The sequence below is a fragment of the Ursus arctos genome, unplaced genomic scaffold (assembly GCF_023065955.2).
Source record: "Ursus arctos isolate Adak ecotype North America unplaced genomic scaffold, UrsArc2.0 scaffold_10, whole genome shotgun sequence".
Lineage (NCBI taxonomy): Eukaryota > Metazoa > Chordata > Mammalia > Carnivora > Ursidae > Ursus > Ursus arctos.
In genome coordinates, this window is record NW_026622764.1 from 77,631,045 (window position 1) to 77,645,669 (window position 14,625).

Below are 14,625 nucleotides of genomic sequence, written 5' to 3' on the forward strand. Positions count from 1 at the left end.
TAATTAGCTTTGAAGTCTGGTGTTCAAGCTTTTTGGAAATGAGAAAAATAAATCAGGGGAGGGGAAGAAAAGAAAAATACCTCAGAAATGAGCTACTGTTAGGGACCAAGCACACAGTCAAAATGAAATGATAGCTACCAGCAAGGAGAAAGGCAGGAAAGCTCTTAGTCATGCAAGTAATGTAAAGGCATGGAGCAAGGTGTCTTCCAGGTAGGCACAAACTGCCTCCTTCCTTCCAACCTGCCCACAGATGTGGCATTTGTCTGCTTCTCCTGGAAATCCTTGCCCCTGTAGTGAGCACTTGTCCCAACTGAGAGAATGTGGAATGTTTAGCCCCCGCTGGGGCCTGTGGGTGTCGGCTAAGCCCCTGGCTCTGGAGTGTGCAGCCCCAGGGGCGGGGCGAGTCAGACTACCCATGACACCATAAAACGCCCTTCTGAGTTGGCAGCTACAGGGCGCCTCTGAAACGTGGAGGAGAGAAGCATATCACGTCCAAATTACTCCATTTAAGAAGGTAGAGTTAAACATAACTTTGGAAGATGTCCACACAATGTTTTTGTATAAGAGAAAGGCAAGCTAGAAAAGCCTCTTCCACAGGACAGCTCTTTCAGTGTTGGTTATGCGAGGTTAATTTCTATCAAACGTGAGGAGTCCTCTACTTGTGTTCTCAGACTCAGCCTCGCTAAGGGAGGAAGGCACCCCGGAAGAGCTCTCGGGATACTAAGCGGAGGGGACATGGTGGCCTATTCAGCCTTATAGTCTTCTTTTTCAGTAAAGAAAATTATAACATGCTCTATCATGGTTTTCAACTTGATGTTTCCTTACTTTTTATCCACACAACTAAACCCTCCACAAAATATAGCATACATTTTTCGGTAAAAGGTTAACAAAACCCTTTCTCCTACTTAGACACATTTGACTTGGAGGGACTTTTTGTATCTGTTCCCATGGAAACCTGATAAAGCAAAATTGCTTGGATAAGAGTGACTTCTCATTCATAAATTACATCAGGACTGGGAGTTCAGTGGTGGGCGGGAAACCTGGGCTTCCCCGAGAGCGGTGACATAAGTAATGGGCACTTCCCTTAAAGACATCCTGAACCTAGGCCCATGTTACAACAGGTATGAGCTACTGTGGGTGGGCTTCTAAGTCAGGTGGATCCTGCACCCACCTGAGGTGAGTCTCCCTCCTGCACCAGAGGTGACACCTCCAGTGAGGGCAAAGGCAGAAGCATCCAGACCCTGAGTGCAATACTGTGAGGACCACTCCCATTGAGGAGCACCCGTGTGCCCTGAGGGTGCTGTTTCCTGCCTGTAAATCTGTTTAGACAGAAGACACCCTGACAGTGTGGCAGCATTTGCTTTGAATTTTAGGTATTAATTCTGAATTTATTTTTGTTTCATAACAGTTTCAGGTTAGAACCATGCCCTTGACTTAACCATGACCTAACGTAAAGGTCTCAGCCTCTGCAAAGCCTTCCTTGCCATTTCTGAGCCTTTAATACTTCCTACCCCATTTTAGTGTCAATTCTGTCCCAGTGGATTACAGTCACGAATGTGTAGTTTCATCCCTGGTGGTGATCTCTGAGGGCAGGGTTTGAAGTAATTTTTATCGTTGGCCTCCAGTAGATTGGTTGGTACATAGTAGGTACTTAACTACGTGTGTAAATGGATTGCTTTGAGAGGAGCTTACATTAGTAAAGTCCCCGTAAGTGATTCAGCACAGGAGCAGGAGGCCTACGTGCCCTGTACCCAATGAATATTTCCCTCTGACAAGAAAGAACCCTGTGCTGTTCTAGTCAGAGCATTGCCCTCACCCTCCTCCCCCCACCGGCCATATTCCAATGGAGAACATTTTTTTACCTTTCAAAATTATTTGTCAGGTAAAAAGGTTAACAGATGGGTCAGTTCATCGAACAATGTTAAGGAAACTAGGTATGAACAGAGTGGTGGATAAACACATAGGAATCAATATATAAAGATCGTTACCTTGCGGTGCCTGGGTGCACAGTCAGTTAATGGTCTGACTCTTGGTTTTGGCTCAGGTCATGATCTCAGAGCTGTGAGATCCAGCTCTGCATTGAGTTCTGCGCTCAGTGTGGTGTCTGCTTAAGACTCTCTCTCCCTCTCCCCCTGCCCCCCACTTTCTCTATCTCAAATCAATAAATAAATCTTAAAAAAAAAAAAGATCATTACCTTGAGGCCATTGGCCAAGAGGAAGTGTGCGGATATGAGAAAGGCGGGGTCCTCAGGGTCCCAGTAGCTCTGTAGTTCTACCACTGCCACCTCCTCACCTCCCTCTGCCCCAATCTGGAAAATAGGTGTTCCTTCAGAAGCTGCATTCATTCAATAACAAACCACACACACCATTTAAAAATGCTGATTATAAAACTAATACCGGTTCATTTGGAGATATAATTTGGAAAATACAGGAAGTATAAAGAAAAAATAAAAATTACCCGAAATCATACTATAGATGTATAATTACTATTAATATTTTGGTATATTTTTTGCTGGTACTTTTACTGTAGATATATCTGTATATGCTTAAACTGTACCACTTTTTATATTTTCTTTATCACAGAGGAAATGTTATTTTCAAGTTACATTTTACCAAAATATTTAAAATATATAAATGGAGCATCATTTTGAATGCTAGGGACTTTACTTATATGATACTGGAGAAGTAATTTCCTCTTTTTCTTTTTAATGGATAGTAATGGAAATTTAACATGATGTATATACTTGGTGTCAAATCTACTCTTAGAAATACAAGAAACCATTAATGAACAGGGAGGAGGTCTTTACCTTTAAAGTCATGTTAATATTTTGTACTGTTTATATTTTTATTATGAGCATGTAATACTTTTATAATAAAAACACTAAAAAGTTAAATATTAAATTTTAAATATAAAATTTACTTGATTATTAAAAATCAACTTATATATTAAGAAATATCTACTCAGGATATGCACAATTTTCCAAAACAAGAAGAAAATTATCAAGGAAAAGTAATCAGAAGACACTCGGCTTGTTCTTTTTTTAAGTACAAATCAGACTCTTACTTTTTCCAAGGTGTTATATTTTGCAACTTCAAAGTTTTGTGGCAAATGAGGAATTTCAACATTCTCTTTATAAAACCTGAAATTTGTAGAATAAAATTTTAACATTAAAATGGACTTTTAGACTAAACAGAATTTTCATAAAATTTTTTTTATGTCTCCTAATTACATACAAAATACATTTTAAGTCCCTAATGCCTCCTTAGATACTGTGAAAATGGTTAAAAAGTCTTGTGTAATGAGATGGATTCCTCCTTTGCATAACTCTAGAACTCTGATGCCAAATACTGAGGGTCTGCATTGGAAGGTGGGGTGGCATGAAGCAGAAGCGGACGCATGAGAGAAGCAGGCCAGCGCACTGGAAAAAGCACCAATCGTAGCAAAGGCAGGTGACTTGTGCTCTCTTGGGTTCTGACCCTTAGAACCCGTTCTCACTCAGGCTCACACCAGAGACTCTTTGTACTACAGTCAGCCACCTCCCCCTTTAAAATAAAGGTGTCTAGGGTCGCCTGGGTGGCTCAGATGGTTAAGCATCTGCCTTCGGCTCAGGTCATGATCCCAGGGTCCTGGGATCGAGCCCTGTGTCGGGTGGGAAGCCTGTTTCTCCCTCTCTCTCTGCTATTCCCCCTACTTGTGCTCTCTCGCTCTGTCAAATAAATAAATAAAATCTTAAAAAAAAATTTTTTTTTAAAAATTTTTAAAAATAAAATAAAGGTGTCAGATTTCTCATAATCTTATTTTTGATATTTGTTCTGTCTTTTAACACTACTATTAACAAATAAAATAAGGCTTAATGTGATGATTGACACTACAGTTTTGGGTATACTTTATGAAGCCATATAGAACTGTAGCCTCCCATACTTCATTTGTAGAAGGTTGTCACTATTTCCATTTTTTGACATATTAGGTAGGGAGTAAGGAACAGTCTCAACTCTAAAGTCTTCTCAGCAGGGTAAGCAGACTGCACAGATCTCATCTCCAGTGCCCTTTCTTTTTTTACAATCAATCTAATAATTACATCCACTCTTATATAATACTAAGATGGAAATAATTATCACTATACCAGTTGAAGTAAAAAGTCTTAAATAGAGGTGCCTGGGTGGCTCAGTTAAGTGTCTGCCTTCAGCTCAGGGATCCCAGAGTCCTAGGATCGAGCCCCACATCAGGCTCCTCCGCTGGGAGCCTGCTTCTTCCTCTCCCACTCCCCTGCTTGCATTCCCTCTCTCACTGGCTGTCTCTCTGTCAAATAAATAAATAAAATCTTAAAAAAAAAAAAGTCTTAAATAAATAAAAGCCTAGAATTGGAGAAGCAAGATAAATGAAAATACTATAAAAAACATGATGTATTAGTATAGCATTTTAAAACTGTTGGAGCATCTGACTGCAGTTCAGATGGTGATTTCAAGAGTTGTAGGATCAAGCCCTGCATCGGGCTCCCCGCTTACTGGGGAGTCTTCTTGTCCCTCTCCCTCTCCCTCTGCCCCTCACCCCACTCATGCTCTGTCTCTCTCTCAAATAAATAAATAAAATCTTAAAAAAAAAAAACACCTGTGCTTGAGGTTTACAAAACATTTTGCAAACTGAGTCTTAACGATCAGAAGTAGATTACTCTGGCTGGGGACACCTGAGTGGCTCAGTCCATTAAGCGTCTGCCTTCAGCTCAGGTCATGATCCCAGGGTCCTGGGATCGAGTTCCGCATCAGGCTCCTTGCTCAGCAGGGAGTCTGCTTCTCCCTCTGCCTGCCACTCCCCCTGCTTGTGCTCTCTCTCTCTCTCTGACAAATAAACACATAAAATCTTTTTAAAAATAAAAGATTACTCTGTGAATTTCATAATGTTTTCCTTCTCCATGGAGTTGTTCAGGGATGGATCATCTGTTCTCACTTCTAGAACAAAAACAAAACACTTGTTTAGTACTCAAAGATTTATTAAAATTATTAACAATAAATCCTGAAATTTTTAAGATTCTTGAATATAGTTCATACTTATCATGCTATTCTTTTTTTTTTTAAGATGTCCTTAAATTAGCTATAGCAATTGGTGATCTAAGGATAGCACAAGTGGGACAAGAAGCAGGTAGATTAAAAGTAAAAGATAATGAGAATATATTATAATTCTACTTTAATAGGTATGTGAGGAGAATTCTAATGTTATCTGTATTATTTGAAACTCATTGATGGATATACAATTTCAAATGGTATTTTTCTCTTCTGAAGATTATGGTAACCATAGTTACAAAATGCATTTCTAGTATGCTGCAGGGTCAGAATGAGTTCCCCAGTGCCATCATGTCACAAATGAAAGAATTGAGGATGTTCTAGCTCAGAGGAGGGAAATTTGAGGATTCCTACGTGAAGCCAAGCAATTTTTGCTTCATATTTTTCTTATAAGAGAATCATAACACTGTCTATAGCATTATGATATATAGGAATAACTCCTTTTATACAAGGATTTCTTTCCAGTTTTAATTATGCTATCAAAATTTCAAAGGGCATCAATGTATTTGTAGTAATTCTGAATCTGATTGTATAGCTCTAGATGTTGAAAAACATTTTCAATGTAAAAGGAGTTTACTATCCTGCCTAGTTTGTTTTAGGTACCACTTTCTGAGAGCAAGAAAGTCTGATGACAGCATTTTTGGACAACCATTTGTCTAAAAAGGCTGCACCACATGGAAACATTGATTTCTAAAACTCCTATAAATAATACAATTTATAATATACAATATGATATATAACATATATCATGTGCTTACTGTAAATTATTATTTATCGGAACTACCTCACTTTTGATATGTCTCATGAGGAAGGCATTTCCCTATGTCAAAAGGCTTGCTTCTTGGCCAGATTCCGAAATAAAATCTGGGTTTATAAAGGAGATATGTTTCTTCTCGAGAGATCATCTTTTGGAAAGAACTTCTTTAGCAAAACGATAGTCATAAAATTTCTAGTCATTAAGTCGTGGTGATAATTTTTTAACACAAAGTTTCTTCTCCGTCCCAGGGAAAGTTACACATCAAGTTTTCTGAGATTATCAGTGTTTTTGTAGTCTTTTTGAACCTGATCACACTAGATTGGATATTAAGAAACCTATTCCTATTGCTAAAGTACTTTTGTCCTTCACTATTTGGCTGCCCTGCCATTTTCTGAGATAAGAAGTTTAATAATTTTTTAATATGTCTAGACAATCCTTTGACTATACTGCCTTTGATAAACCAAACTGTTTACTATAGCACCTGTAATATATTAGTGCTTGATATAAAATACTTACCAGAACTGCTTGCCTTTTGACAAGGAGGTGGTGTGATGTCCAGTGCCTTATTAGGATCATAATTCATTATGTCCAAGAGCCTCCTTTCTTTGATAGAGTCCCATATAAAATCTGGGTTTATAATATGGATATGGTTCTTTTGGATAGACTTCAGTTGATACTGGCTCAGAATATCAGCATCGTCTAAGATTATATGTGTGCACTTAGAAAAAAAAGAATCGATTCATTATATACTTGTAAAAACAAAATCTAAATAAATTACTTGTATCTGTAATTTTCACCCTTAAAAGTCTTTTTTAAATTAAGTTCAATTGTCAATATATAGTACATCATTAGTTTTTGATATAGTGTTCAATGATTCATTAGTTGCGTATAACACCCACTTCTCATCAGATCACGTGCCCTCCTTAATGCCCATCACCTAGTTACCCCATCCTCCCACCCCTCCCTTCTGCAACCCTCAATTTGTTTCCCAGAGTCCAGAGTCCCTCATGGTTCATCTCCCTCTCTAATTTCATTGCATTCAGTTTTCCCTTCTTTCCTGTATGGTCCTCTGCACTATTACTTATGTTCCACATATTAGTGAGACCATGTGATAATTGTCTTTCTCTGCTTGACTTATTTCGCTTAGCATAATACTCTCCCATTCCATCCATGTCGATGCAAGTGATAGGTACTCATCCTTTCTGATGGCTGAGTAATATTCCATTGTATATATGAACTACATATTCTTTATCCATTCATCTGTTGAAGGGCATCTCGGCTCCTTCCACAGTTTGGCTATTGTGGACATTGCTTCTATGAACATTGGGGTGCATGTGCCCCTTCTTTTCACTACATCTGTATCTTTGGGGTAAATACCCAGTAGTGAAATTGCTGGGTCATAGGGTAGATCTATTTCTAACTTCTTGAGGAATCTCCATACTGTTTTCCAGAGTAGCTGTACCAGCTTGCATTCCCACCAACAGTGTAAGAGGATTCCCCTTTCTCCACATCCTTGCCAACATTTGTTGTTCCCTGTCTTGTTAATTTTGGCCATTCTAACTGGTGTAAGGTGGCATCTCATTGTGGTTTTTGATTTGCATTTCCCTGATGGCAAGTGATGCAGAGCATTTTTTCATGCGTCTTTGTATGTCTTCTTTGGAGAAGTGTCTCTTCATGTCTTCTGCACATTTCTTGACTGGACTGTTTGTTTTTTTGGGTGTTGAGTTTGAGAAGTGCTTTATAGATCTTGGATATCAGCCCTCTATCTGTTATGGCATTTGCAAATATCTTCTCCCATTCCATACGTAGGTTGCTTTTAGTTTTGTTGGTTGTTTCCTTTGCCATGAAAAAGCTTTTTATCTCGATGAAGTCCCAATAGTTCATTTTTGCTTTTGTCTCCCTTGCCTTTAGAGACACGTCTTGGAGTAAGTAGTGTGGCCAAGGTTGAAGGGGTTACTGCCTGTGTTCTCCTCTAGGATTTTGATGGATTTCTGTCTCTCATTTAGGTCTTTCATCATTTAGAATTTTTTTTAAAGATTTTATTTATTTATTCGACAGAGAGAGACAGCCAGCGAGAGAGGGAAGACAAGCAGGGGGAGTGGGAGAGGAAGAAGCAGGCTCCCAGTGGAAGAGCCTGATGTGGGGCTCGATCCCAGAATGCCGGGATCACGCCCTGAGTAGAAGGCAGACGCTTAACAACTGCGCCACCCAGGCGCCCCTCATCCATTTAGAGTTCATCTTTGTGTATGGTATAAGAGAATGGTCCAGTTTCACTCTTCTGCATGTGGCTATCCAATATTCCCAGCACCATTTATTGAAGAGACTGTCTTTTTTCCATTGGATATTCTTTCCTGCTTTGTTGAAGATTAGTTGACTATAGAGTTGAGAGTCCATATCTAGGCTCTCTATTCTGTTCCATTGATCTATGTGTCTGTTTTTGTGCCAATACCATGCTGTCTTGATGATCATAGCTTTGTTATATAGCTTGAGGCACTGTAACGCCCCTGGTTTTGGTTTTCTTTTTCAACATTCCCCTGACGATCGGTGTCCTTTCTGGTTCCATATAAATTTTAGGATTGTTTGATCCAGCTCTTTGAAAAAAGACTGATGGATTGCATTGAATGTGTAGATTGCTCTGGGTAGCACAGACATTTTAACAATGTTTTTTCTTCTAATCCATGAGCATGGAATGTTTTTCCATCTCTTTGTGTCTTCCTCAATTTATTTCAAAGTGTTCTGTAGTTTCTAGAGTACAAATCTTTTACCTTTTGTTAGGTTTATTGTTAGGTATCTTATGGTTTTTGGTGCAACTGTAAATTGGATCAATTCCTTAATTTCTCTTTCTTCAGACACAGGGTTAGTGTATAGAAATGCAATTGATTTCTGTGCATTGATTTTGTATCCTGCCACATTGCTGAATTGTTGTATGAGTTCTAGCAATTTTGGGGTGGAGTCTTGAGTTTTCCACATAAAGTATCATGTCATCTGCAAAGAGAGAGTTTGACATCTTTGTCAATTTGAATGCCTTTTATTTCTTTTTGTTGTCTGATTGCTAAGGCTAGGACTTCTAGTACTATGCTGAACAGCAATGATGAGAGTAGGCATCCCTGTTGTATTCCTGACCTTAAGGGAAAAGCTCTTAGTTTTTCCCCATTGAGAATGATATTTGTGGTGGGCTTTTCATAGATGGCTTTTATGATATTGAGGTATGTTCCCTCTATCCCTATACTTTGAAGAGTTTTAATCAAGAAAGGATGCTGTATCTTGTTGAATGTTTTCTCTGCATCAATTGAGAGTGTCATATGGTTCTTGTCTTTTCTTTTATTAATGTGCTCTATCGCATTGTTTGATTTGCAAATGTTGAACCACCCTTGCATTCCAGGATAAATCCCACCTGGTTGTGGTGAATGATCCTTTTAATGTACTGTTGGATCCTATTGGCTAGGATCTTGGTGAGAACTTTGGCGTCCATGTTCATCAGGGATATTGGTATGTAACTCTCCTTTTTGATGGGGTCTTTGTCTGGTTTTGGGATCTAGGTAATGCTGGCCTCACAGAATGTATTTGGAAGTTTTCCTTCCATTTCTGTTTTTGGAAACAGCTTCAGTAGAATAGCTATTATTTCTTTTTTAAATGTTTGGAACCATTCCCCTGGGAAGCCATGTGGTACTGGACTCTTGTTTTTTGGGAGGTTTTTTATTACTGCTTCAATTTCCTTGCTGGTTATTGGTCTGTTCAGGTGTTCTACCTCTTCCTGTTTGTCTTGGTAGTTTATAAGTTTCCAGGAATGCATCCATTTCTTCCAGATCGCCAAATTTGTTGGCATATAGGTGCTCATAATATGTTCTAACAATTACTGTATTTTCTTGCTATTAGTTGTGACCTCTCCCCTTTCATTCATGATTTTATTAATTTGGTCCTTTCTCTTTTCTTTTGGATAAGCCTGGCCAGAGGTTTGTCAATCTTATTAATTCTTTCAAAGAACCCACTTCTAGTTTCATCGATCTGTTCTACTGTTCTTTTGGTTTTATTTCATTGATTTTTGCTCTAATCTTTATTATTTCTCTTCTCCTGCTTGGTTTAGTTGCTGTTCTTTCTCTAGGTTCTTCAGGTATAAGGTTAGCTTCTGTATTTGGGATTTTTCCAATTTTTTGAGAGCAGCTTGGACTGCTGTGTACTTCTCTTATAGGAACGCCTTTGCTGGGGCGCCTCGGTGGTGCAGTCGTTAAGCGTCTGCCTTCGGCTCAGGGTGTGATCCCAGCGTTCTGGGATCGAGCCCCACACCAGGCTTCTCCATTAGGAGCCTGCTTCTTCCTCTCCCACTTCCCCTGCTTGTGTTCCCTCTCTCACTGGCTGTCTCTCTCTGTCAAATAAATAAATAAAAATCTTAAAAAAAAAAAAAAAAGAACACCTTTGCAGTACCCCATAAGTTTTGAACGGATATGTTTTCATTTTCATTAGTCTGCACGAATTGTTTAAGTTCTTCTTTAATTTCCTGATTGACCCATTCATTTTTTAGCAGGCTGTTCTTTAACCTCCAAGTGTTTGAGTTCCTTCCAAATATCTTCTTGTGATTGAGTGCCAGTTTCAAAGCATTGTGGTCTGAAAATATGTAGGGAATGATCTCAATCTTTTGGTTGACACCTGATCTGTGATACAACATGTGATTTATTCTGGAGCAAGTTCCATGTGCCCTTGAAAAGAATGAGTACCCTGTTGTTTTAGGATGGAGTGTTCTGTATATATCTGTGAAGTCCATCTGGGCCAGTGTGTCATTCAAAGCCCTCGTTTCTTTGTTGATCTTCTGCTTAGATGATCTGTCCATTGCTGTGAGTGGGGTGTGGAAGTCCCCTACTGTTAATGTATAATTATCAATATGTTTCTTTACTTTGGATATTAATTGGTTTATATAATCAGCTGCTCCAATGTTGGGGGCATAGATATTTACAATTGTTAGATATTCTTGTTGGATAGACCCTTTGACTATGGTATAGTGTCCCTCTACATCTCTTAGTACAGTCTTTGGTTTTTTTTTTTTTTTTTTTTTCAGTCTTTGGTTTAAAACCTAATTTGTCTGATATGATGATTGCGACCCCAGCTTTCTTTTGAGGTTCACTGGTAGGGTAAATCTTTCTCCATCCCCTCACTTTCAAACTGGAAGTGTCTTTAGGTTCAAAAGGAGTCTCTTGTAAACAGCATATGGATGGGTCCTGCTTTTTTAAATCCAATCTGATACCCTGTGTCTTTTGACTGGAGCATTCAGTCCATTTACATTCAGAGTAACTACTGAAAGACATGAATTTAGTGCCATTGTATTGCCTGTAAAGTCCCTATTTCTGTAGATTGTCTCTGTTACTTTCTGATCTATGTTACTCTTGGGGGTCTCTCTTCTCTTACAGTATCCCCCTTAATATTTCTTACAGGGCTGACTTGGTAATTACATATTCTTTCAGTTTCTGTCCACCCTGGAAACTCTTTACCTCTCCTTCCATTCCAAATCACAGCCTTGCTGGATAAAGTATTCTTGGGTGCATGTTCTTCTCATTTAGTACCCTGACTATATCTTGCCAGACCCTTCTATCCTGCCAGGTTTCTGCGGATCAGACTGATATTATTCTGATGTTTCTCCCTCCGTATGTAAGGAATTTCCTCTCCCTAGCTGCTCTCAGCATAGCTTCTTTGGCTCTAAGATTTTCAAGCTTCACTACTCTATGTCGGGTGTTGATCTGTTTTTATTGATTTTGGGAGGGGTCCTCTCAGCCCCTTGGACATGAATGTTTGTTTCCTTCCCCAGATTAGGGAAGTTCTCAGCCATGATTTGCTCAAATATACCTTTTAACCCTCTTTTTCTTTCCACCCCCTTTTGGATCCCGATGATTCAGACATTGGTTCTTTTCAATGCATCATTAAATTCTCAAAGGCTTTCTTCATGGGCTATTAGTTGTTTTTCTCTCTTTTCCTCAATTTCCTTCCCTTTCCATCAATCTGTCCTCTAGATCACTTATTCTCTCTTCTGCTTCACTGACCCTAGGTGTTGGAGCATCCAATTTAGACTTCGTCTCATACATAGCATTTTTAAGTTCGGCCTGATTAGATCTCATTTCTGCCCTTAGAGATTCTGTATTGTCATTTATGCTTTTTTTCAAGCCTAGCTATTAACTTTATAATTGCTATCCTGAATTCTATCTCTGACATATTGCTTATATCCATATCAATTAGCTTTGTGGCACAGAACATTGCCTCTGGTTCTTTCCTTTGTTGTGAGTTCTTCCTTTTAGTCATTCTGCCCAAGGAAGGATGGGTGAGTGAATGAACACAGTCCAAAATATCAACCACAACCCAAGAAAAATGCACCCTAGAAAGAATCTGAAGAGGTCGGAAGCCACCACAGAAAAGCAAACAAAACAAGATGAACCAAAACAATAATAAAAAGAGGTGGGAGAGACTATAATCTCACAGGGTGGACAAAGCTGGGTGATCTTGTTCCTGATTGAATTTTGGTCTCTGTGTTAGAAGACACTATATCCCAAAATTGCAAAGAAAGCAAAGCTTATATATATGTGTGTATACACACACACACACACACACACACACACACACATTAGGAGAGTCAAAAAAGGACTAGAATGAGGCACAAATCTATAAAATGTAGATCTCAGAAAAAAAGTTAAAAAGCAACTTAAAAACATAAGTTGGTAAAATAAGAATCTAGTTGAAACAGGGAAAAGGTTAAAAAAAAAAAGAAATGTAAAATTTTAGACTGAAGGATAAATGAGGAGCTCAATATATTATTTTCCCCCGTCTCTGGAGTTTTACAGTCCTGTGGGATCTATAAGCTTGTAATCCAGCTGTTCTTCCAGTCTGTCTTCTGGGGGAGGCACCTGCTGTTCTGCTTCTCAAGTGTCTTTGCCTGGCTGGAGTTGCCCCACCCTTTGTTAGGGGGATGGGCTCAAGGTAGGCTGGTTGTTTGTGTGGCTTTTGTTCCCTGGTGGCTTTTTGCACCTCTTCAGAGGGTCAGAGCAAAAATGGCCCTGCTGGGATCTCTGGCCCAGAGCTGCAAGATCACAGTTCCCCTTCAATAAACTCTCCAAGTCAAACCATCTCCACTTCTGTATGCACCAAACCCACAGATTCCTGCAGTTTGCCCCCACTGCAATTCTCCCAGGGGGTATCCCTGGTGCCCACGATTGAAACTTCGCTTTGTGTCTTTGTGACTGCAAGCGGTTGTGGGGCACATGCACCCTGCTCTACTGCTCCCAGGTCACAGCTGGGTGCTGTCCTATTGTCCTTTCTGGGGCCACCACTGCCCTGAGAACTATTGCCCAGTCGTGGGCACAGCCTCTCTGTGTGCTACACTCTGCAGAATCCAGTGATTTGCACCCACTTCAATTCTCCCAGGGGGTGTCCCAGCGGCCCATGAGCTTTGGGCCCATGGCCCAAAGACACTGCACTTTGTGTCTTTGCAACTGTGAGCAGTTGTGGGCTCGTGCAAGGACCCTCGTCCATTGCTCCCAGGTCATGGCTGGATGCCATCCTACTCTCCTTTCTGGGGCCACCGCCGCCCTGAGAGCTGTTGCTCAGTTGTGGGTGCAGCCGTTTTGTCTCTCTCAGGGGATGTGAAACAGCTGGCATGTTCCAGTCCTTTTCAGGGTGCTCAGGCAAAGAGCAGTCTCCCTACTGGCCCAGCTCGTGGTTTATGGAGACCAGAGCTGAGAGTCCCTTCTGGGCTCACTGACCATAACCAGTTTCCCTGCTCCAGTGCTTGGGTACTCTATCAGTCAGGCAGCCCCATTCTTTCTGTATCTCCTGGGATCCTGAGACCACAATGACCCACCTAGAATTCTGCTCTTTTCATCCCCTGTGCCCCTTTAAGAAAGGAATGTCTCTCACTGGAGTAGATTTCTAAGGGTTCCAATTTTGTGCTCCAGTGTTATATCATTTTCCAGCAGCTGGCTTATGGAGGCTCCCTCCCCCTCTGTTTACCTTCAGATATTTCCCCAAGGATTCACGATTCCGTACCTCCCACCTTGCAAAAAGCAATCATTTTTCTGCTTGTAGAGTTCCAGATATATTTTCTTACCTCTCAGGCTGAATTTGTGTGCATTCAGAATGGTTTCAGAGATATCCAGCTAAATTCAAGGGACCAGATTAAAACGAGGTCCCCTACTCTGCTGCCATCTTGCCTTCTTCTCTTAGAATGCCCACCATTAAAACTCCTGGAGATAATCTGTAGTAATCTTTCTCAGATTTCTAAAACTCTTACAAATAATATAATTTTCAGTTAAATAAAAGTTTAAAAAGTCAACAGTTTTTAAAGAGTATGGATAGGGATATACCATAATTGATTAACCAACCCTAGAGGTTATTTCCAAATTTTCACTCTTTTAAACAATGCCGTGCTGAACAACTTCATGTACACATATTTGTATACTTGTTTAATTGTTTTCTTAGGAGTAGAATGAGAGATTCAAAAGGTATTCATTACTCATTTAATTTGTTAAGTTGTAATTTTATTAATTTATTTTGGAATAAATAGTATATGCATGTTGTAGAATATCTAAAAAGTAAAATAATAATAATAAATTAACATATTTCATACCATTGTTCCCAGTTTGTCTCCCCAGAGGCATCTGTTGTAACTTGTTTCTGGAGTAGCTTTCTAGAGCTATCCTATGCATAGGCAACATACATATAAGTACACAGCCCTATTTTTAGTCACAAATGGCAGCATACTAAACATGCTGTTCTGAACCTGCTTTTCCACTTAACAATTCATCTTGGAGCTCATTCCTCAACAATACATACATAGC

At 39.7% G+C, this 14,625-nt stretch overlaps 1 protein-coding gene across 2 annotated transcripts in view; it reads right to left on the bottom strand.

Annotated features, from left to right (window-relative positions):
- PARP4 (poly(ADP-ribose) polymerase family member 4) overlaps positions 1-14,625 on the bottom strand; it is a 128,022-nt gene that overhangs the window by 100,170 nt on the left and 13,227 nt on the right. For both annotated transcript variants that reach the window (XM_057309855.1, XM_026492939.4), the window contains 4 exons: positions 6,332-6,533; positions 4,881-4,947; positions 3,065-3,140; positions 2,196-2,309 (listed from right to left, as the gene is read on the bottom strand). In XM_057309855.1, coding sequence (XP_057165838.1) covers positions 2,196-2,309; positions 3,065-3,140; positions 4,881-4,947; positions 6,332-6,533 — 459 coding nt within the window. The remainder of the gene's footprint in view (positions 1-2,195; positions 2,310-3,064; positions 3,141-4,880; positions 4,948-6,331; positions 6,534-14,625) is intronic.